Source organism: Grus americana, chromosome 3 (assembly GCF_028858705.1).
Source record: "Grus americana isolate bGruAme1 chromosome 3, bGruAme1.mat, whole genome shotgun sequence".
NCBI lineage: Eukaryota > Metazoa > Chordata > Aves > Gruiformes > Gruidae > Grus > Grus americana.
In genome coordinates, this window is record NC_072854.1 from 16,344,657 (window position 1) to 16,367,478 (window position 22,822).

At 37.6% G+C, this 22,822-nt stretch overlaps 1 protein-coding gene across 4 annotated transcripts in view; it reads left to right on the plus strand.

Moving 5' to 3' along the window:
• Positions 1-22,822, plus strand: part of NOL10 (nucleolar protein 10) — a 68,938-nt gene that overhangs the window by 18,480 nt on the left and 27,636 nt on the right. For all 4 annotated transcript variants that reach the window (XM_054821580.1, XM_054821578.1, XM_054821579.1 and 1 more), the window contains exons 13-14: positions 2,634-2,686; positions 20,871-20,997. In XM_054821580.1, the coding sequence (XP_054677555.1) occupies positions 2,634-2,686; positions 20,871-20,997 (180 nt within the window). The remainder of the gene's footprint in view (positions 1-2,633; positions 2,687-20,870; positions 20,998-22,822) is intronic.

A 22,822-nucleotide genomic window follows, 5' to 3' on the forward strand; every position in this document is an offset into this window, starting at 1 on the left:
TAATTTTATTGCAATAGGTGTAATAAGTTTTGTTTTAAAACCACTGAAGGTAGCTGATACTTTATATTGGTTGCAGCCCTGTTTTACGTCAAATGTCTGCTGCATGTGCGGTAATGAAGTAATTTTAACACTGAATTGTCACAGTTATAAAAAAAAGTAAAGAATTGGAAAAGTGAAACTACATTGTAACATAAAACATTCTGAAATATTTATGGTAAACTGTGGATCAGTATAATGTGAATTATGCTTTTTCAGGAGATTTGTGGGAGTTTTGTTGTAGTTGGGGAGGGGTTTAATTAAATTTTTTTACCAACCAGCTTCAGTACTACTACCTTTCATGTGAAGCAAACCCTTGTGTATCTTTGACCAAACTACATGACCAAACTTTAGTGGAACTCTTAAACTAGTTATGAATCTCTTTTCTTTTATCACACATGCACAGAATAGGGCGAGGGGGGGAAAAAAGGTTTACTGCTTACTGAGTAGGCTTGACTCAGCTTCAGTTAAGTTGTACGATATAAATGAAACTTAACAGCATGTTCAGCGTGTAGAAATTTGTGCCTCATTTGTTTCAATTATTGTAAAATTTTTTTTAAAGTAAAAAGTTTGCTTTTTCTAAAACTGCTTCTCCCATTTACTACAGCTTTATACTCGTGTTTTCGTTCCTTTAATTTGATGATAGTGTGTTGTAGAGCACTTTCCAAAGATGGTCTTATTAAAACCTTTTCTCTGAAAAAAGAGTTATCATTTATTTCCCTTTTAAAGTGATCAGACTAGGCTACTGTGTATTCTGTTAGGGTGCGGTGTCTCTTCCCATAAAAATTGGTTAAAACTAACAAGCTGAAACAAGGAAAATGCATGGAGCAGGCATCTTCTTACACAGAGTTGTTCCTTTTTTATTCTTTTATTTCCCCTTTAGTATACTCCCATGCACTGTTCCGAAGTCTGTTTTTTCCTTCCTTTAATTCTTGATGGAAGACTCTCAAAGAGGAGGTTTTCCCTTTACTGTTGTCTTTGAAGCACCTGCAGAATTAATTTCTATCCTTTTTATCTCTGGTGATTCATATTCAGTCAATGGAGAAATGCTTTGTTTCCTGCAGTAGTAGCGAGCATGCTGATATATTAAGGGAGTGTGTAATCTATATACTACAGAATCTAGTACATTGTGTGTGTATATGTGTGTATATACTATAAAGTCTTGCTTTTTCCTTAAGTTGCCTGCAAACCTTTCCACATACAGTTTTTAGCCTCAGTTTGCTGACTAAGCTTTCACAAATTCCTTGCTTTGCCAGGAAAGCAAGCCCCCTTTTTTCTGACATTTTAAGTCCAGCTGCATTGTGTATTTTTAATGAAAGGATTAGGTAGGAAGGATTACTCCACCCATGTTAATTGCGTTCCTCTAGTTGGGTGTAAATTATATTTCTACCCTCTGGGTGTGTAGTAATTGACCCAATTATTCATAGTCTCAGTGGCATATGTTACAGTACTTTTAGATCAGAATGTTATCTAACTTGATTGTTCTTTTCTTCTTCATATTCGGTCTCTTATATTACCTGGTGATCAGCTACACTGGAAAGCCAAAATTGATATGAAGGTGAAAGTATATGCCAAATGTCCTTATTACTCTCTTATGTAGAACGAAATTGAGAGTATTTCTCACTTTAAACTTAAATGAAGTCTTGTGGTCTGGTGGCAGTTGGAGATTTTCCATGGATTTTAATATTTCTACAGTCGTTTTTTATATTTAGAGTATTTGCAACCCTTATTCATGGTGTTTCTTAGGTATATTCATAGGTATTTCAAATTTTACATTTGCCCCGGTTGGCTAATATCATGAATTTGCATTTGAAGTCACACTATCCTGTGTCTCATTTTGTGTTGACAAGCTACTGTTGTGCTGATTTCCCAAGGTGAAATAGGAATAAAGTTGTAAACCATGCTATGATTTATGACTTTGTTTAGACTACAGGGGTGTGTTTAAAAAAACACCCCCACCCCCACCAAAACCCTCTTGTATTAATAGTACAAGTTGATGCTCAAGGTAGGTTTTAAGTGCAATACTAACTGGATTTGTTCTAAATAGTATTATGGGATGAACTATTAAAATTTGTTATGAAAATTGGCAGCCCATAGTTGGTCAGGACTTAGTGTTGCTTGAAGTGGTGCTGAACAGTTGTTAAGGTAGAGGAAAAAAGGGGATGAATATGTAGGAAAAGAAGGTTCATTAACTGTGCCGCTGGCGACCTCTCTTTCCTTAGCATTAGATGCAACAATTTATTATGGGTCCCAATTAGCTGTTCCATTGCAGGCTGAGGCTATGTACTGTATGAGCAACGCACAGTACAGTACAGGGCAACAACCCTTCCTCCCCTAACCCATGACAGGTTCTTTGCCTACAAATACTCAGGCTGACATTCTAATTTTCTTTTTTTTTGGGGGGGGGGGGGGGGCATTTCTTGGTGCCAGCAAGCTTTCCATTTTTGCCATTTCTTTTCCTGAAAAGGTATTTTAAGTCCTGCGTACAAATCTACTTGCTGTGAATTAAATGCCTCGTGTGTATATATATATTTTTTTTAAAAAGTAGTGTTATCCTTTTGTGACCAATATTTTTAAATGTGGAAATCTCTTTTTAGGAATGCTAATGACTGCCAATGAAGCCCCTAAAATGAATATCTATTATATACCAGTAAGTAATACAAATTGTTGCTGATACTGCTTTTTTAAAACTCACTTGTTTGGTGCCATTCAGGTATTCATGTCGGAAAATTACATCTGCAAATTTGTGTCTATGTTCTCTGACTTTTCATGATAAGGTAAATTTAAACTAACTATAATTTATTAATGTACCATATTGAATGACTCAAAAAAACCAGCCTGTAATTTGCCTTTTGCTACTAGTTCCAAAACTGGCTAGTGGCAGTAGGAAATTCAAGCAGAGCTTTGCCAGAATGAGTAGTTTTTGATAGCTGATCAGAAAAGAATTCCTAAATAGGAACTATATAGCTTACTTTCAAGCTAATAATTTTGCTTTATTGTGAAATAATTCAATACTGTCTTTAATATATGGTATGTAGTGACATAATCATGGCAGTAAATATTCTTCTCTGTTCTACAAAGAAATGTTATTGTGTGGCTTCAAGTGTGGCTCTTGGCTGTAGCTTCTGCTCAGTGCCTTACCTGAATTTGCAGCTTTTCTCTTGAGAAGCTCTCCCCTTGAAAGGCTTAACTGTAGGTTGACTGTGTGTTATATCTCTGCAGGTTGGTTTTAGGGAGACTTAACAGCAAGCCTTCTGGTGTTAGGGAATGGTACAGAAAACTACGCCAGCATTTCACTCTCATTTTTGATTCTACAGTGCGTTCACTGGGGGTTTTTTTGGCCTGGTAGGAGATAAATAGTAAGATATATATGCAAATATTACATGCAGAATAGCTGACCAGACTCTTAAAAATACATACACTTCTTCTTAAGTCACTTTATTCACATTCTGGACAAACTATAAAATTTGTTAATTTTGAAATATATTTTTAACTGTTTTTTAAATCAGCCAAGAAGTCTTCATTCAGATAATCCAATTTAAATTAATTTTAATTTAATTTTCTGTAGTTTTATTTCTGGGCCATCATCCTGTATGGTCTTGATTACATTTAAGATGGAGATGGAGATTCATCAGCTTACATATTTCTTGGTGCAATAGACACTATGTACCCATTGTATGTAATAGACCCGATATACCTGTTGTATGTACATGTCTAAACACAACAGTATAGCCCTCTAAACAATTCTATAGTCTGGTTGTATTTACTTGTATTACTAGATTTTTGCATTTAAAGAAAGGTAAAGCTTGATATGTGACTTCTTTGTGTGTCATTTATGTCAGGTTGTTCTTTGGATGTAAATGATCTGTTTCTGTAATTCAGCTCTAACCAACTTCTATTTTGTTAACTGGAGCTGTTCCATGCTTTGGATAACAAAGGGCGGGGAAACAACAAATATTTTTGTATATAAGACAAAGTATTAGCTGTAGTTAAAGCTGAACACTTTGTTTCTATTTACCTTGTCCTTTGTAAGGTTTAGAGAGTAGCTCTCCATGCATTTTTTTTTTTTTTTTAAATCTATTGTCTTTTTAATTAATGAATTGGGGAAGTCAAACTCCCATATTTTCAAAGTCTGAGTTTTTAAAACTTGAATGGACTAGTTACTCAGTTTAATTCAGATGGAAAAAACATTCCTGTTTTCACTAAGGGTAAGGTTTAGCTTCTCTCTGAAAATTGTGCACTGAAACATTTTTATGCAGGTGTGCATGATATATGAACTTTGCAGCTATAGTACATTAGAGGTGCACATCCAACATTGCCACTTAGCCAAAAAATTATTTCATTGTCTTGATTGTCACTGGCAATGAATGTTTGTTAGAACTTGTTCTAGCCAGTGTTATTTTGAGTATTCTTGCACATGCTGTAAATCAAAATGGAAAATACTATTTTTTGCTCTCTCAAAAATCTCACTTTCGTGGAATCATCTATGAATACTGAATTCATGTTTCTGAAGTCAGTTAAGTAATTTTTAGCTAAGAAATATAAGCACTCCATAATAGATCTCAGATCATATTTAACAGATGTTATTGCAAACCTAAATATATTTGCAGCATGCAGGCTATTCCAATGAAAATTAACACAAATCTTTCCTTAAACCATCTTCCTTTGTCATCGTTCTCTGACTACGGGTACCTGAGTCTGCCTGAACTTGTTGGGATCATACCTTTTTATTGGTTTTACGTTCTCAGTGACACATGAGTATACAAGTGGACCCAAATGATGAATGTTAAAGCATAAATTCAAATATGAGTTCTATTTTTTGAATATTGTTGTGTATAAGAACGTTTATAATTTGATTCAAAGGTTACTGCCCAGATTAAATTTGCATTTTGAATAAGGCTAAACTTCTCCAGTTCCCATCAGTGGCTTTGAGTTTGAAGGTTGCTTGAAGATATCTTAAATACTGGCATGACTTTTTTTTTTTTTTTTAGTCAGTAATCTAAAGTTCATTTCAAAGCATGGAATACTTATTTTAGATGATAGAAAAGTTAAAGGTAGTGAGAAGAAGTTACTTTGTAATAGAGACAGAAGTCTCACGCTCTAATAACTGGCTTTTTTACCCTGTCTGCCTTTTCACGGGCAAAACCGAAGTGGCTGGCACAAATAGTGTTGTATAATTGAAGCGTTTCTTACTGTGTTTCCTGAAAATCAGGCATGTAGCTCACTAAATCTGTTTTGGTTGGCTGTTTTTGTTGTTTTTTTTATCTCCTTTTTAAATGAAGAAAATATAAAATGGAGAAGTTATGTCAGCCTTAAGCTGCTCCAGGGCATTTGTTATTAAGGCAAACTCAATGTTATTAACGTGTTCATGTTACAGTTTTATTCCTTGATCTTTTGGGCTAGTTATTTGAGCTCAGAGATGCACACCTGTCCTTGGTTTCTATGTCAGTAGATTATTAAAACAGGGTTTTTTCCAGTGCTTGGAACACTGAGTAATTTCCTTGCACAGGCAAAGATGAGTTTAGTTGCATGTGTCTTTGGAGCAAAACTTTAAAGAACTAGTGATTTGCTGTATTACCTGATCTCTTTTCTTAGTCTAGTTTTCTGGCGTTTTTCTAAGAACTAGGATTCACTGTTTTTCCAATGACTAGCTTAATTTTCTATCTGTTTGTTTACTTTGAGATAGATCTAAAATGCATTCTCTGTTTTTAAGATGTTGACAAGAACTGAGTTATAATTCCTGAATTTCACAACAGAATAAATGCTTGGGGGAAACACTACTAATGTAAAGGACAGTTGTGTTTCAGAGCTTTTGGAAATACTTTTGTGTAAATAGAATCCATTTGATTGCCCTGCAGTGCTAGTAATTTTTTTTTTTTTTAATTCTTCATTGGAACAGCTACAAGGAATTACCATGGTTGTGATCAAGGAGGGTACTTAAAATCTCAAATCTATTGTGCTGTGCTCTAGCTCTTCCAGGTTACAAAACAAGAAAAAAAAAAATCTTCATAAGAAGAGGTGCACAGAAGTCAAAGTCTTACAGAGCAGCAGTGTGTATGTATGCGGATGGGTGCAGACAGACCCATATCCTCTGTCCTTGATTGAAGTTGGCCAGACAGCATAAGACTGTGCCCAGCCTAATATACCCTGCCTCTCAGCAGGTTTTATTAGTGTGGGCGCAGTGCTGTGCTAACACAGCTACATGACTTGCGAACTAGAGCTGGCTCATGTCCGGCCAGCTTGGAGTACGGTCTGACTGAGCTCATGTCTGACTGAATTATCTGTGTACGTGTGCCCATTCTCTCCATTGTTAACGCCAAAGCTAAATTTCCATCGCAAAACCAAAAAAAAAAAAAAAAAAGACTGTCTCTTGAACTTCAGGATTATAAAAGAGTTGACAACGGATATCATAATATTGTCCGTAAATGAGATGGCATGCTTCAGCTTTTTCCTGCAGAATTTTCAACAAGATAGGTATGACATTTGAGACTAGGAATGTCTGAGAGAACTATGGTTTTCTTTAAAAAAAAAAAAAAAAAAAAAGAATCACCGCAGTTGTTTCTTTTGTGTGCAAAGCTGTCGGTAGAGGGAAAAGGTGATTTTGGGTTTACTGAAAAGGACAGGTAGGTTTGGTTTTAAACAGCAAGATGCTGCCTTGTGCAGGTACCTGATGCAGGGAATGAGTAAAAGCCAAATTGAATCTGACCGTTAAAATGAAATGTTTGTTTTACATAGGTAACATCTTGAGTGGCTTAGCTTAGAGACTTTGTTTTTGTTTTATTTTGTTGGGCTTTAATGAGGGCAAGTGCCTCTGACTGGAATCGGGCTGTTTGCCAATAGCTTAATAGTTAACTTGCAGTTTATGCAAACATTTGGAACCTACTTCTTGCCAGCTGGCTTCCTGGTGTATCACTTTGATGTGTGCCTCGGGAAGGTTGAAATGAAAGTTGTGTGTGCCTTGGGATACTTTTCAGACTAGTGACTCAGAAACATAAGTTGAGTCAATAGTGCAACGAGGTCCTGGCCAAAGAAGTGAAGAGAGGAAGAAGCTCCACCGACACATGGTGGTCCACTGGCCTGCAGTCTCAGATGAGCCAGATCCTCTTACGTTTAATTGAAGCTCTCAACTTCCATGACATGTAATGTTCTCTTTTCAGGTTGTACTGAAAACCCCTTACATGTTAGCTCCGGGATGCTCTGGGTGGAAAGCGAGGGGCATAGATGTTGTTTATTCTATTTACTACTGGTTACATGAACATGTCTGATCTTAGCACAGACATTTCAGATCAGTCCTGTCTCCTTTACTGGACTTGAAACTTTGGGCTCCATATACATACTGAAACTGAAACTTGCTCTATTCATTAGGCTGTTAAAAGAAGGGAGCAATTAAGCATGTAATTAATTGAGTGCAATATTCTGTGTTCTGGATTTTTTTTTTTTTACTTTCCTGCAGTCTTGGCAGAAAACTCCCTGGTGAGGCTAGAAGCAATGTACTTTTGGTGTAGAGAAGATATTAAGCTCTTTAAGAAAAAATAAATCCTGGAGCGTCTCTGGCTTCTTTTCAGGTGGTTTTGGAAAATCATTTGATATCCTAGTTCTCTCCTAGTTCAGGGTTGTTGGAGTTAAAAACTGGAAATGTTTCAAGGGCAAGTATTTCTTGCCTACTCAATGATTCAGTTTCTCCAAGAATATCATGGGCCTGGTTTCTAATACAATACCCGCATTGGGTATGTGGATCTCCTTATTGCTAGAAATATTCATGAATTTTGTCCTGTCCAAATTGGATGGCTTTTCAACTAAACCAGCCATTCCTGGTACTTCTTTCCTTTCATACATGCTATTTTAAATTATTTTGTTTCTTCTTTTTTTAGGTCCTCTACTTGCCTGTTTTAATTATTCTTCATCACCATCTTTTTTTTAATATGCCTCAAAAATGCTCATTCTTAAAATATGTTTTTTCCTTAGATTTAGGAAAAAAAAATTAGAGAAACTGTAGAAAAAGCTAGTTTTTCCTTAGTAGTTAACCCTGTAATAATATAATCACAGATTAAGGCACCAAATTCTACTAGCTTATATGTTTTCATTTAAGGCACTGGATATTTATGAAACAAATCTGTAGAGGGAACTTTGTACTGAAGGAAATACAAGTGAAGGCAGTTTTTTAATACCTTAGTTCACCCTCTTTCTTTCTTGCTACTAGTTTGGAACAGTTCTGGATTGTAAATTAAGTATTAACATGCTTTGGTTCAATTGTAGGCTTCCAGGTTAGCTGTTTCTAAACCTATGTGTAGCTGAATTGACCGAAGAATTGTGTTCAGTTCAGTGCTCGCAAACAGAGCATTTATTTGAAATAGTTTAATATTTCCTGTCAGTCTGGTGACAGAGCGCCCTCACTAGTTCTGTACAAGGGGTTATAATCGTCAGATATCTATCCTTACGGTCTGTCATTTTTCACTTTTAAAGGATGTGGGAGGTTTCTCATGTGTGGCATGTTCCACGCTTACCTCTATGGTCATAGCCCTTCTGAACAATTTTATCAATCTAAGACTTACTTTCTCATCCTTTCATAACTTTGGGATCTACTGATTGTCTGGGTTTTTTTTCTTCTCTTGGGTCTTTGTATGATGGGGATACAATTAGGGAAAAACACCTATCCATACCTTGTACTTCATGCCCTTAAGACCAGTGTTCTGTATAGTCAGCTGTTGTTCAAATGGTTTATGGGTGCTATATTAGAGTACCAGCATGATCTTCTGAACTGATTTTTGGCCTCTACACAATAAAAGCTATGAAGCAAATGATGCAATTCTTTTTATATTTGTGGCTGGCATTGTGACACTAATAGAACAGATTAGATCTAGAGTGAGATACTAATTTCTTTTAGGATGTTTTCACATCTTCTGATTGGCAGTATTAGGTCATTCTGGATTAATGCTGCCTCAGCTGTCTTGAAGATTGTATGATGAGGCTGAACTTTTTAGAAGACAGCTGTTCATCTCCTTCAATACAGCCCTTAACTAAGAAGTTCTAGGTAAAGTGGAAAGCAACTGTGAAACTGAATTGTGCTAAGAGGCTTTTTTTCTATCCTGAAACAATATATAGTCTAGAAAAACGTTTCATTCCCTGGGAAAAAATGTAAAATAAAATACAGTAGTTATGATGCAGAATTGGAAATGTTGGTCTTAACCTTAATTTGCTTATTGTGCGAACTGTGCAATGACTGGAAAGCAGGGTTGTTATGAAGCAGCATGTTACAGTTGTGCTTTGGGACTGCCAAGTGTTAGAAGAAAAAGACTGTTAATAAAGACACTTGAGCACATCTTTGGCCTTTAAGCTAATTCTGAGTTTTGGTATAGCATTCTTCTAGAACTGTGTTTTTCATCCAGAACAGTCTAATCCTTTACACAGAAGAATTGTGCAAACAATATAAAAAGAATGTCGGGTAAATGATATATTACCTATCTCACAGTATTAACAAGCATAGGAAACAAGTTGTTTATCTTCACAAACAGAAATGTGAGCTTCCTACTTTTAACCTAAACACTTTCAAAGTGAAAAATAACACGCTGGGCTTATTCCTAACAAAGGATATCCTCCATTTCCCATGCGCTGGCTGAGAGACACTGTGCCACTTATCACACATACATAGAAGGAAAAAACCAACATGCCATAATCAGCAAACAATTTCTGGTCTTCCTGTGAAACTTGTTTCAGATGTTTTTTTGGTGCTGATGATGTAACAGTTCAACATCATGGGTAGATCATGAAGGTGTATGATCCCTGCTTACTGCTGTTGTGGATGAAGGTATGATAGGGAGTGCTTCTTCATTATTATTTTTTTAATAGGTAGCAGCACACTGATTAAGTCCATACTTCCTTATAGTTTGCATCATACCCTTCACAGAGCAAAGGAGAAAACTCTTATAAGCAGAAGTTTTACTGAATTACACCAGGTGATTGTTCTGCCAGACTTACATGGGTTTCAGTCTTGTGACTGTTTCTTGAGCCATTGGTAGTATGGGACCCTCTGTTTTTAAGAAGACAGGTTTTGAGGGAGGGAGGTTCTCATCTTTTTAAGTGGTAGAAAATTTAAGCCTTCAGTATCTGAAAGATTTTTTTTTTTTATTTCTTAAGTTGTACTTGTTCCTTCCTTTGGGCCATCTATTCTTAACCTGGTTTCTGAAAATTTAGAGGTGTGGTTGCTCAGCTTCAGTCAGTGAAGAGAAAAGATGTAATTGCTGAAAGGATGTTTTGTACTATACTTGTCTATCGGCGTGTAATCAGAATTAGTGTCTTTTTTTACCCTTTGGATCAGAAAAAACAAAGCACAGGAGAATTTTCTCTGTATAATAATTTCAACTATTTCATTCTATTTGAAGGCAGAGGCAAGTGACTCTTGTGGCTTATCTCTATTGTCATCTTCTGTGCTGCACTCAGTAGTGAATCAAATGTGTTGTGAGTTATGATTGTTTTGTACAAAAATAGTAACAGAGTTGTGAGGATTTAAGATTTCTATCACAGAAACCTGAGATAAATAAAACCATCAAATCTGTGAAAGCCTTCAAATATATATTTGAAAGATGTTTCCTACTCAAAATTATTTCATAAGGTATGTTAAAATTTCTTCTCACTAGCATTATGCTCTGTAAAGAGTAGGTTGCTTTATGCTGAGGTTATCTTCATTATCTGTCTGGAGGAGTTGCACATTCCCAACAGGTAGTTGCCTTTCCTTACCTTTGTGTTGTCTGGCAGTTGTTGTATAAACTCACAGAGCAGTCTTCCTCCCAGGTTTGCAAAGAGCAATTAAGCTGCGTGGTAGGGAGTTATTAGAAGCTCACATGTTCCTAGATTTCCACTCGTTTGTCAGTTATGTAAGGCAGATGTACAGCTGGATTTGGCCGTTACCTTTATATCCCTCAGATTTCCCTCAAATGCAGGTTATGCTCTCAACTCCAGTACAGTAAGTTTTGTTTTCATGACTGTAAAGATATTTATGCTAAAACATTCCTTGGCATCTGACTTGTACTGTGAGAGCTCTGTTGTTCCCGGTCACTTAAAAGTGCCGGGTCCTGCCCTTGGGTCACAACAACCCCAGGCAACGCTACAGGCTTGGGGAAGAGTGGCTGGAAAGCTGCCTGGTGGAAAAGGACCTGGGAGTGCTGGTTGACAACTGGCTGAACATGAGCCAGCAGTGTGCCTCGGTGGCCAGGAAGGCCAACAGCATCCTGGCTTGTATCAGGAATAGTGTGGCCAGCAGGAGTAGGGAAGTGATCGTCCCCCTGTACTCAGCTCTGGTGAGGCCACACCTCGAGTGCTGTGTTCAGATTTGGGCCCCTCAGTACAAGAAAGACATTGAGGTGCTGGAGCGTGTCCAGAGAAGGGCAACGAAGCTGGTGAAGGGTCTAGAGCACAAGTCCTGTGAGGAGCAGCTGAGGGAACTGGGGTTGTTTAGGCTGGAGAAAAGGAGGCTGAGGGGAAACCTTATTGCTCTCTACAACTACCTGAAGGGAGGTTGTAGCCAGGTGGGTGTTGGTCTCCTCTCCCAAGTAACAAGCGATAGGATGAGAGCAAACAGCCTCAGGTTGCACCAGGGGAGGTTTAGATTGGATATTAGGAAACATTTCTTCACCAAAAGGGTTGTCAATCACTGGAACAGGCTGCCCAGGGAAGTGGTTGAGTCACCATCCCTGGAGGTATTTTAAAAGATGTAGATGCTTGGAAGTTTCCTGTCCCATCAGAGACATGGGGAAGGCGACTTGCCGGGATTTTGCATTTCTGGCTTATTCTTAGTTCTTGTTAATTTAGATTCCAATCAGAGGCTATTATGTACATACTAAAATCAATGCACATGTTACTCTCGTCTCTAGTAGTAGTGGAAGTTGTTTTTTCCATTGATGGCCTGTGCCCTTAGTATTGCAAGAAATGCTATTATATTTTGAGAAACAGATTTCTGATCATGTTGGAATAGGTAGAAGTTATGTAGAAGTTCTCCTCTTGTGTAAGAAAAAGGCCAAGGCAGTTACGAAGTCTCCTAGTTGCCATTGCCTTGTCTGTGTCCCCTGCAGTTGCAATTGTAAATGCAGGGGAAGAGCTTTTTGAGAGATTTATCTGTTGAAGAGTATCGTGATAGGGTGGGTGGGGTTTTTTTGTTAGACTTCATATAAAATGTGGAGGTGTTGTGTTTGTGAGGGGGATTGTGCTGGTTCAGTGACGCTGAGTCACTGAACAGTAAATTGGCTTTGTGAAGGGTCTAACAAATACCAGAACCTATGCAAAGGAATTGGTAGGAGCATGTAGTCAAATGTGGTAGGGAATGGGAGGTGTGGATGACCAAAGTAAAATGTGGTTTCTGCCTTTTATCGTCAGCGAGGTACTAGATCAGCTGATCGTACCTGATCTGCACATGTTTTTTCGTGGATAAAGAAACAGACCATCAGTAGATATTCACAGGTAAAAAAATCCTGTGAAGGGAGTCTCAGCTGAACTTACTGCACAGTACGTAAGTAACTTGCCTAAGTGCCTCTATTATCACAGCAAATATGCTATAGAAGCTGCTATGTTAGAATAAGAACAGACTTTCAGGAACTTTTAATGAATTTCCAGCTGATATTTATGGGAAGGTGCTTGAAGCAGGTCATGCTTGTAACACATGCTTTGGGATGCCAGTCTCTTCTTGCCTCTTGAGCTTCATTTGATTAGTTGACTTTATGTGAAAGTAGTGGGTTCTTTTACTTCCAAGTTTCTGTCTATTTTTCTGACCTCAAATCATCCGGCTCCAATTGTCTAAAGACCTCAGACATGTAGGGAGTCTGATAAATAAAAAGATCCATAGCAATAGTGACAAGTGTTTATCTTTTATGTATATCAGCATGTCAGAACACGATAGGGGTACTGGTGAAAGCATCAGACTCCTTACTCTTAATGCCACGGCTGATAAGTTACAGATGACTTTGTGAGAAGTGTTCCTTTTTCTTCCTGTCTTGTGAGGAAGAGAACTATTCTGCTGATCTTATTTACAGTTTTAAGGAGTAACCTACTTGCTGTTCCTATCCTGGAGGGCATTTTTTTTCTCAACATTAGGTGCAACAGGACTGTTGCCTCCTTTGAAAGAAGGTGGCTTCACCAAGAAGACACTCACAGTGAGAGCAGATCTCTGCCTGGTTAACTGACTGTAATACCTGTCAGATCAGAGAATATGAGATTTAAAAAAAACAAAACCCAAAAAAACCACACCCACACCAAAAACCCAAACCAAAAAATCCCCACTATAAAGTCAAACTGCTTAGCATTAGAAAAAGAAGTACTTACTATCTGATAACTACCATGGCAGAAAGATTTAGTATCTCATTCCTAGAAGATGCGTGCAAGTTCCTGCAGCAGTTTTTGTTTAACACTGGGAAGATCTTAAAAGCAACATTTCCTTTAACATGCTCTCTAAGGAGTAAAACCTCCAAATTGTTGATTTGGCAGCTTCCATAGCATGGTGAAAGGTAGGAAAACCAACCTCTCTCAGATTAATGAATCTGCCAAAAATGTCTCGTTGTGCTGGAGTTAAGATGAAAGAAAGAGCCAATTCGTTGTATAGTTCAGTGGAATTTATGAGTGTGTGGGCTTAAAACCAAATACAATGCTGTTGTCAGGAGTATGTCGAAAAGGAAAAATGTGCTGTTCGGTCTCTCTTGGTCATAGCTGTACTCCAGTGAGCTACTTGATGGCCAAGAAGTTCAGTTACTGTAAAAGCATCAAATCTTCACCATATAATGTAGGGTGAATGGAAGCATGAAATTATGAAAAATTAAAATATATGGGAGATTTTTTTGGAGTTTATTCCCCAACCCCATTTGATTTAGAGAATGAAAGAATTTTATTCAGTGCATTAAATGGGTTTACTCATGAGATTAACAGGGCACAATTGGAGTCAATTGTAGAGCCCTTCATAGGGAGAAAATAGATTGGAAAGGAATGGCAAAATAAAATTCCACATCACAAATTGTTCGGAGTGGGTTGGTTGCTAAGGGAGACACACTGTATATGGAAACGTACTAGAAACATAACAACGTGATCCCAAGGCTCCTTTCTAACATGAGCTAATTTCCTGGGCTCTCTGAAGTTCTTGGGCTGGGTATGACTGAAGCCCAAAAGCATAGACACAAGAATGGAGAGCTGCAGCTTTTCATGTCTGTGAGCTAGAAGTAATCCATCTGATTTTTGAGAGTTACCAATTTCAATTGATGTAACCTTGACTCTTAACGAGGTACAACAAGGTGTTTTTTCTTCTCTTGCCTTTTCAATGCATATAGATGGAAACTTTTCAAAGTTATTACATATTGAGATCTAATTCTTAAAATTAGAGAACAAAACATTGAAAATAGTACTCTTAAAATGAATAGTAATTAATTACTCATGTAATTGCATTAATTAAACTTGGCTATGCAGTTAGGGAGCTAATTATGTTTAAAATGCAATTGCACATTTCAATCACTGCCCACACCCTGGGGATCACCCATTTTTTTCCTCCTCCCTCATTAGACTTTCTGTAATCTCCTCCTGTTAAATGGCATGGTTGAAGCTGAGAATATGTATGCATAGATGTGCATTTGCTTTCTCCAGCAAATGTGTACTGTTAGAAGTTTTAAAATGCTTTTTATGGTGCTTTTTTTAAAAAAAAAAATTATTTATTATTATTATTTTTTATTATTATTATGCTCCAAAGAATTATTTTTGTCTCCTACAGGTAAATATGTATGTGAAGTCACTGAGTCATATGTATAAAATATTTAATTTAAAGGAGATGTAATCTAGAAAAGAATCTCTCTTCAAGTGCTTTAAGTTTGGGTTGTTTGGTTTTTGTTAAATGGGAACAGAGGAATGGAGGAACTTCCTTGGATCATGAAGTCCACTCCCATCTTATCAGAGGCGATCAGAATGTATAATCTTTTCCATGAATATGTCAGATTTCATCTGAAAATTAGCTGTTTGTTCCTCATTATGTCCATTAAAAGGCTGTTCAAGATCACATTTCTATGATGGTTAGCTAACTTTTCTAATTTACAGCATCACTGTGATAACTTTGTGCGTATTTGTTCTTGTGCAGGCATTGCTGTTTCAGAAATCATCCTAGCAGCCTTTCACTGTACTTGCTACAGTTTGCGTTCATGTATCCTGAACATTATTGCCTGGAGTTGTACAAGATATACCCTGAGTCATTATTCCCATCCTATACTAATACAATGGCCTTCTATGACTATTTTATTGTCTTGTGATCAGATAGTATCATTTTTTCCTATTCTGTTCTTTACAGCTGATTGTGATCAGCTATACACTTCATCTGATTTCCAGCAGCTTACTTTTCAAGGTAGCTTTTTTCCCTGAGAAATTTTGACCCTTCTTGTGTGACAGTTTGCCATCAGCAGATTATATTGGCATTTTCCTACTTTATGTGGCAGTCATTACTGAAAATATTTAATAGGATAGTCCTTGAAGCTTCACTTGTAACCTACTTTCTGTGCAGTAGCACCCCTTTCAGCATAAACTGTTTCTCGTTAGCCAGTTCCTATCTTGCCTTACAGTTATTAAAATTCTTATCTTAGTAATCTTATACAACACACTATACTCAGAGCTCTGTTGAAAGTCTTAAAAATACACTATTTTGGTGGTAATTGATATTATTCAAATAGTATGGCAGTGAATGATTTAACTAGTACAGTTTTGCTACCTGGTAAAGGTCTTACAGTCTAACTTAAAATCCATAGAAAGTATCTCAACAAACAATTTGAACATTTTTTAAAATACAATTTTACTTCTAAAATATGTTATGGAAGAGCAGTCATATGATGTAATTTCATATTTATTTGTTATTAACTGTATTGCTATGGTCTGGCATGATAACCGGCATTGCACTTAATTTTTGTGAAGTTGCATGTTGCTGTCTTGTACAGACATGGCAGGTAATACTTCTGCTTTCCAAAACCTCTGGAAGTGTTTTGTTGAATGATGTCCACATACATTAAGTTAGTCTTCTAGAGGGAATTCAGGTAGTGTAAACTTTGCACGATCTAGTTAACTATTTTCAAATCTGACTTACGCTGCCTGTGAACATTTTGCATATTTTTGATTGCTAAAATACATTAATGAAGGTTGGGAAGAGTTTCTGCTGGTTGAGTCTTAATATATTTTGACATCTTATTTACAGCTGAAGAGTTTATCACTGCCTTGTATGAAATCTTCCAGGGACTTGCTGTTTAACATCCTGAAAAATAGACGATGGAACCTGTTTTGACTCCCTGAGAAGAAAAGAGCAACTGTTCAGTTCACTTGTGTAGAATTGATCCCTGAAACCTTCAAACAGATACTTAACAATACTTGTCTGTATGTGCATTCAAAGTCATTCAGTTTATATCTATCTCGTGACATCTTACTCTGGAAGCTGCTACACATCCTGGGCTGCTTTTAAGTTGTGGAGCATGTTTAATGCTAGACCCAGTCTTTCTGTGGCTCTAAGGGCTCTGTGGAGCTGGCTGTCAGATTGTTGAGTGGCGTTTAAAAGTGTGTAAGTTCTGTCTGGTGTTCCAGACTGACGATAACGAACATCTGTTGTGGGTTGGGAATAATACCTACCCTGTCCTAGGGTTCATTAATTCCAGGAGAATTACAAACTGATGACAGGATGGTGTTTTCTACAGACGTGCTCAGGAATTAGGCATGGTTATAAGTACAGGGCATTGCAGAGCTCAACCACATAACATTTGTGGTGCTGCAAAACTATTAAGTTAAGCATCTTGTAAAATAGAACACAACTGGGTTTTTTGAAATTATTTTACAATATTTTAAAAATACTTTTCTGTCAACATTCTTCTCTTTTCTTGGACAGTTTGGCCTTGCACTTGTCATCTCTGCTCAGTTGCATGCTAGACTGCTCATCATATTTTGTGTTTTCTGTGTCTAAAGTTTAAAAAAAACCAAAACGCAAAAACATTCTAATGTATGCTAACAAAAATTTGGCATTAGATGGCACGATACTAATCATTATAAAGTCCACATCTTGACTACTTCTGGCTTGGTGTCAGACACAAAAGGCAATGGCAAGATGTCTGTATTGCTGGTGTAGTGTGGTGGGAAGACCCTGTGGTAAGTCCAGCCACGGGGAGGAGAGGACCACGCTCCCTGGCTGCTGCTCCTCTCCTGCCCGACCATGACCTAGCCGCCACTGTGTCTCGCAACGTGGCGGTGGGAGACAGCATGGCATGACTGCAGTTTGGTCGTGGTCACCTCATGGGTGCTGTTTCTAGTCGGTCAAGGAGGAGGAGAGCAGGGAGCAGCCTATCCAGCTTGCTGTCAGCATGGCCCAGCCCACAGGTGAGGCTCTGCTGTTGATAGGCAAAAATATTTTCAAAGACAGTCTTAATCATAGAATGAATCATAGAATCACAGAACAGTTTGGGCTGGAAGGGACCTCAAGGACCATCTAGTTCCAACCCCCCTGCCATGGGCAGGGACACCCTCCACTAGACCAGGTTGCCCAAAGCCCCATCCAACCTGGCCTTGAACACTTCCAGGGAGGGGGCATCCACAGCTTCTCTGGGCAACCTGTTCCAGTGCCTCACCACCCTCACAGGGAAGAATTTCTTCTTAACATCTAATCTAAATCTCACTTCCTTCAGCTTGAAGCCATTACCCCTTGTAAGGGTAAAAGTCTTCCTGACTTTCACTGGCAATTGGTGGATATTGTCTCAAGAAGTGGTTACCCTACTGAAAACAGAATAATAATAAAAATAGCAAAACCACTGGTTCGATCACTGTTGGTGATGTCTGGTTTTCTTGTCCTAGGAAATATTTGAGCAAAAGCCAAGTGTAGATGTGCACTCATTTAGTAATGATTTTCCCATTAGCTGTGTGCAACTTTTCTAAAATTTGCGGAGAAACCTATTTGGTATATCATAAATATTGTAAAAATGAGACTGTCAGTTTAGTTGCGTGTGATTACCTACCTTGATAACATTTTCTTACTCTTGCTCTGAATTCCAGTGCATTTTTCTCCCTTAGATATTGTAGAATTGTACATTCCCGATCTAAACTGAGAAATATATTAATTAGCCTACCCAAACTCCACCGCTTCGTGGCTGTTTTGCTGGTTTTGGCAGGGACCGCACAGCAGGCTGAGAGGGTGCCAGGAGCTCCAAGGGGTCCCCGGGGTCCCACCTGTGCTGCTGCACACCCACTGTATGGAATCCATACATGGAACAAGGGTGACAGACAGGTCACACCTACCCACCTCATCCTTGGTGGCCCGGTGCAGACCAGCCCTCGAAGCTGTGGCATCTGTACCTGGGCACAGGAGTGGTGGAGCCTGATGTTTCAGAGAGCTCTCGGCACTGTCCTGGGATGTCTGTTGGTTGATAGTGGAGCATTAAACTCTGCAGTTAAAATGTAGTGGCTATTAAATTCTGTGAGGAATTACTATTGCAAGAGGACGACACTTCTCGTTTATGTTTTTGTTGTTGTGGCTGGTATTGTTCGTCTTTTCTATTTTTAAATTTCTTCTTAAGCTTTAAAAACTGTTCCATTTTAATACGCAAAGCAAAGCTCCTAAGCTGTCCTAGAATAGGTAGACAATAGGTAGAATAGGTTTCAGTAGGGTAGGAGAGAGGGAAATAAGGCAATAGAACATAATAGACATCTCTGTAGGGTTTTCCTTTGTGTCAATTTACACATGAAATTTGAATAATGGTTGGATTTTCTATTTTTTTCCTGGTATTCTGCCACTGCTTTTTTCCATTAATTATCTCATTTCCGACCCCCCCACACCCCCTTGTTTTCTATGATCTGATCATCCAACTCGCTCCACAGATTATAATGAATAATTGGATCTTTTAGCTTTATGTGTTTCATGGCACAGATTACATGCTGTGAAAGGTTTTACTCTCAGTATCAGGTGTTGAGTACAGGGATACTTGGAACAGTGAGTAGAGCTACAGCTGAAGAGCAGATAAACGGTTTTCCCTTATTTGTGAGACTTCTGCTTTAGTTATTTGTTCAAAGATTTACACCAGTCAAGGTCCCATCAGAGAACTACCCTAACTGGTTGGAGTGGCCTGAATTCTAATGAGTAACCTGCGCTTTGTAAGGCTTGAGCAGATAGTGTCATAGACATGGAAGTGATGAAAAAGGTTTATTGAAGTGATAGAGATCTGTGCATGATGAGTCAGCAAGATGGAATGAAGGGGAACTTTTTATTTAATGGGAATGGACGTGAGTCAAGGATTCTGTAATCTCATTTCTAATAATCTTCAGCAGAGAAACTTGTACTTAAATTTTATTAGAAGAGAAGTTTTCTTTAGTTAGTGAGCAGCTTGTTTGGGGGAAATAACTGAAAAATTTAAAATCTAGATGGAGACAAAAGCTTCTGCAATGTTGGCAAGAACTCAATCTGAATCTTACACGGTGTTTAAGCTGAGTATTACTGGAGCAGACGTGGGGATTTGGTTAATTCATTAAGTAGGTAATGTCTTTTCTGTTAGTGACATCTTAGGTCTTTCCTTGGAAGCTCTTATTAATTGGAATAAAATATGCAGCACTGTAAAAAAAAAAATAAAAATAAAAATGCAGTTTATCATTTTGGCATGTTATGGTTCTCAGCTGAAAACTTACAAAGATAAATCATACTTCATACAGAGACAATAGTAGTCTAGAATACAATATCGTTATCTGGAGTGTTACAGTCTAGAATATTAATAGGATATTATGGTCTAGAATACAATTTTACAATTTTTTGTGTATAGTTGTCTTCAAAAGAAGACTTTTGAATGAGTAGTAACATAACTCTTTAAATGAACAGCATTATCTCATACTATAACCACATTATCATGTTAAAACAAACTATATGTATTTTATATATATAAAATAATTTCTATTTGTTTCCATAATCAAATACAATTGTATAATGTGGTTGAATCGCAACCATTCCTATGGTCATGTTGACTGTGAAGTTTTTAGCAAACAAATCAGAAGTCCCACTCTAGGAGTTAACTGGCCGCTTTACGTTCTAAAATGGCAACTGATTTGCTCTAGGGAGAGAAATGTAGTGTTGGATTTTTCCATGCAGCTAACTCACCTACTGAAATAATAGTACTGGAACAGTTGAGTATGGCTGCATGCATCAGGATAGAGAGGGATTTCAATCAGAACAGCAGGAGGAAAAAGTGAAGGGAGCTAATTGTTAACTTGGGAAATTGGAGGAAGCTTATATGGAAAAGTACATTGATAGTGCAACATAATATTGTTCAAATAAATCCTTTGCCTCATGGTGGAAATATGCAAGTTTTTTAATATTTCCCGTTATCTGTTCATACAGTCTGGGTTTATCCTTGAATAAAAATACATGAAATATATCCGTTGTTTTAATTAAAATAAATAGAGCAGAATAGGATTTAACATGAATGCGTAATGAACCTAATGAGTTCATGATCCAGCAGTGCTTTACAAATTAGTTGCTATCTAATGCCATTAATTCATTATTTTATCTATAAAGTTTGGCCCTGAGCTTTTAATAAATTAATCAGTCAGTCTGGGACCACTTGAAACAGTTAAACTTGAAACCTCTAGATTGTTGATCTCATAAATGACCTAAATTAATGCTTACCTAGCGTATACTGCTTCTTATTGGTAATGCAAGCAATAGGTTTAATTGTGTTCTCTAACTGCTGTTGCTTTTAAGGTCTGTTTGATTTCAGAGGGATTCATTTGTTATTCCATTACAGCACAGTAGCCCGAAAGCCTAACTGTAGTTTCTTTTCTGTAAGAATATACAATGTTATAACTTTCTCTAATATCCACAGGTTTTAGGACCTGCCCCAAAATGGTGTTCCTTCTTGGACAACTTGACTGAAGAACTGGAAGAGAATCCAGAGAGCACAGTTTATGATGATTACAAATTTGTTACCAGAAAAGATCTTGAAAATTTAGGTAAAACAATTTACTATCCTCTTTAGCTCACTTCTTTATTCAGTTTTTGACCATTTACATGTGTAAGTCTTGTAATTCCTATGTGACATATGAGGACTGTTAGAAATTCACTGACAGTAGTTTCCTGCAGTCGTCTTAGTATACCAGACTGATGGCTTTATGTTCTTTGGTTCCCAACCAGTGCAAGACTGGATATTTGTGTTTCTCAGATTTTTATCCCAAGACGGTGATTGATATTTGCTGATTTAATATGTCTAGGAATCTGTTGTGTGTGCTTTCAGGCACTAAATGGAAGGCATAGGAAAAGAAGTTTTCAAAATATTTTTGAGGTGCTCAAATAGTGCGTTGGAACTCACAGCAAAATCTGCCAAAGGCTATCCTATTTGAATGTAGTAATTTCCAGAAAATACAAATCATTTTAGGGCTAATAGAAACACAGTTTCAAGGAATTCGAATGCTAGAAATTCTATAGTAGAGACGGTAAGCATGCTTCTCCCAAAGTAGCTAGTCCTTTTTCTGTCTGTTACATGTTTTGATTGCAATGTTTTGCTCCAGTTTAATTAATTTACCTCTGAATATGAGGCTGGGGTTTGGCCTGGCAGGAGGCCATACAAGGAGGAGATCATCGAAAGCATCTTCAGCATTAGAGTTCTAGGGTAGATGGTCTGAATGTAGCTTGCAGACCCCTATCCCAATCGTTATGGAATAAGAGAAGGTAGTATTATCTACACAGACGCTTGACTGGGAATACTTATTCTGCTTTAAATTTACTATAACTTAGAATCACAGAATTGTTTAGGTTGGAAAAGACCCTTAAGATCATCAAGTCCAACTGTTAACCTAACACTGCCAAGTCCACCACTAAACCGTCTCCCAAAGCACCACATCTACGCATCTTTTAAATCCCTTCAGGGATGGTGACTCAACCACTTTCCTGGGCAGCCTGTTCCAATGCTTGACAACCCTTTTGGTGAAGAAATGTTTCCTAATATCCAATCTAAACCTCCCCTGGTGCAACCTGAGGCTGTTTGCTCTCATCCTATCGCTTGTTACTTGGGAGAGGAGACCAACACCCACCTGGCTACAACCTCCTTTCAGGTAGTTGCAGAGAGTGATAAGGTGTCCCCTGATTCTCCTTTTTTCCAGCCTAAACAACCCCAGTTCCCTCAGCTGCTCCTCATGAGACTTGTTCTCTAGACCCTTCACCAGCTTTGTTGCTCAAACTTAATCAAATTAATTTCTCCATAAATGCAAGCTTTCAAATGAACAACCAGCTTAAAGGTTATTTTGTATGTCAGGGTTTCTTTGTATTACTAGCCATTAGCTGGAATACTCTCATTTTGGAATATGCAGGAAGATTGTTTCCTGGAAACAGTTAAAAAAAGTTCTAGTGACAACTTTGCTTTCTGAGCTGCAGCTTTTCTCACTTTTTTTTTTTTGACATTTAGTCCTAAAAGAAGTTTGTTAATTATTAGTTTCTAAGGATTTGAGGTCTGTAGAGGATATTTTGCTATTAAAAGATTTTTCTTTTCTCAGTCTTGGGATTTTGTGAAGATACATGGAAGAAAAATCAGAGAACTCATAAGTATTTTTATTCTTACTCAGGTTAGGGCCTAGGGTGACAGTTTTATGACCTGATGTGGTACTGTATTTTTTTTTTTTTTTCAACATGTTGATTCTTCAAAGATAGTGACCCAAGGCAAAACTCTAATTAAAAACATCTCTATACAACACTAAAAAAAGTGATTGTCAAACATCTATGGACTTTCCAAAAGAATCCTCTCAAATTTTTCTTTGTAAACCTTTCTGGAGCGTAGTGCATCTG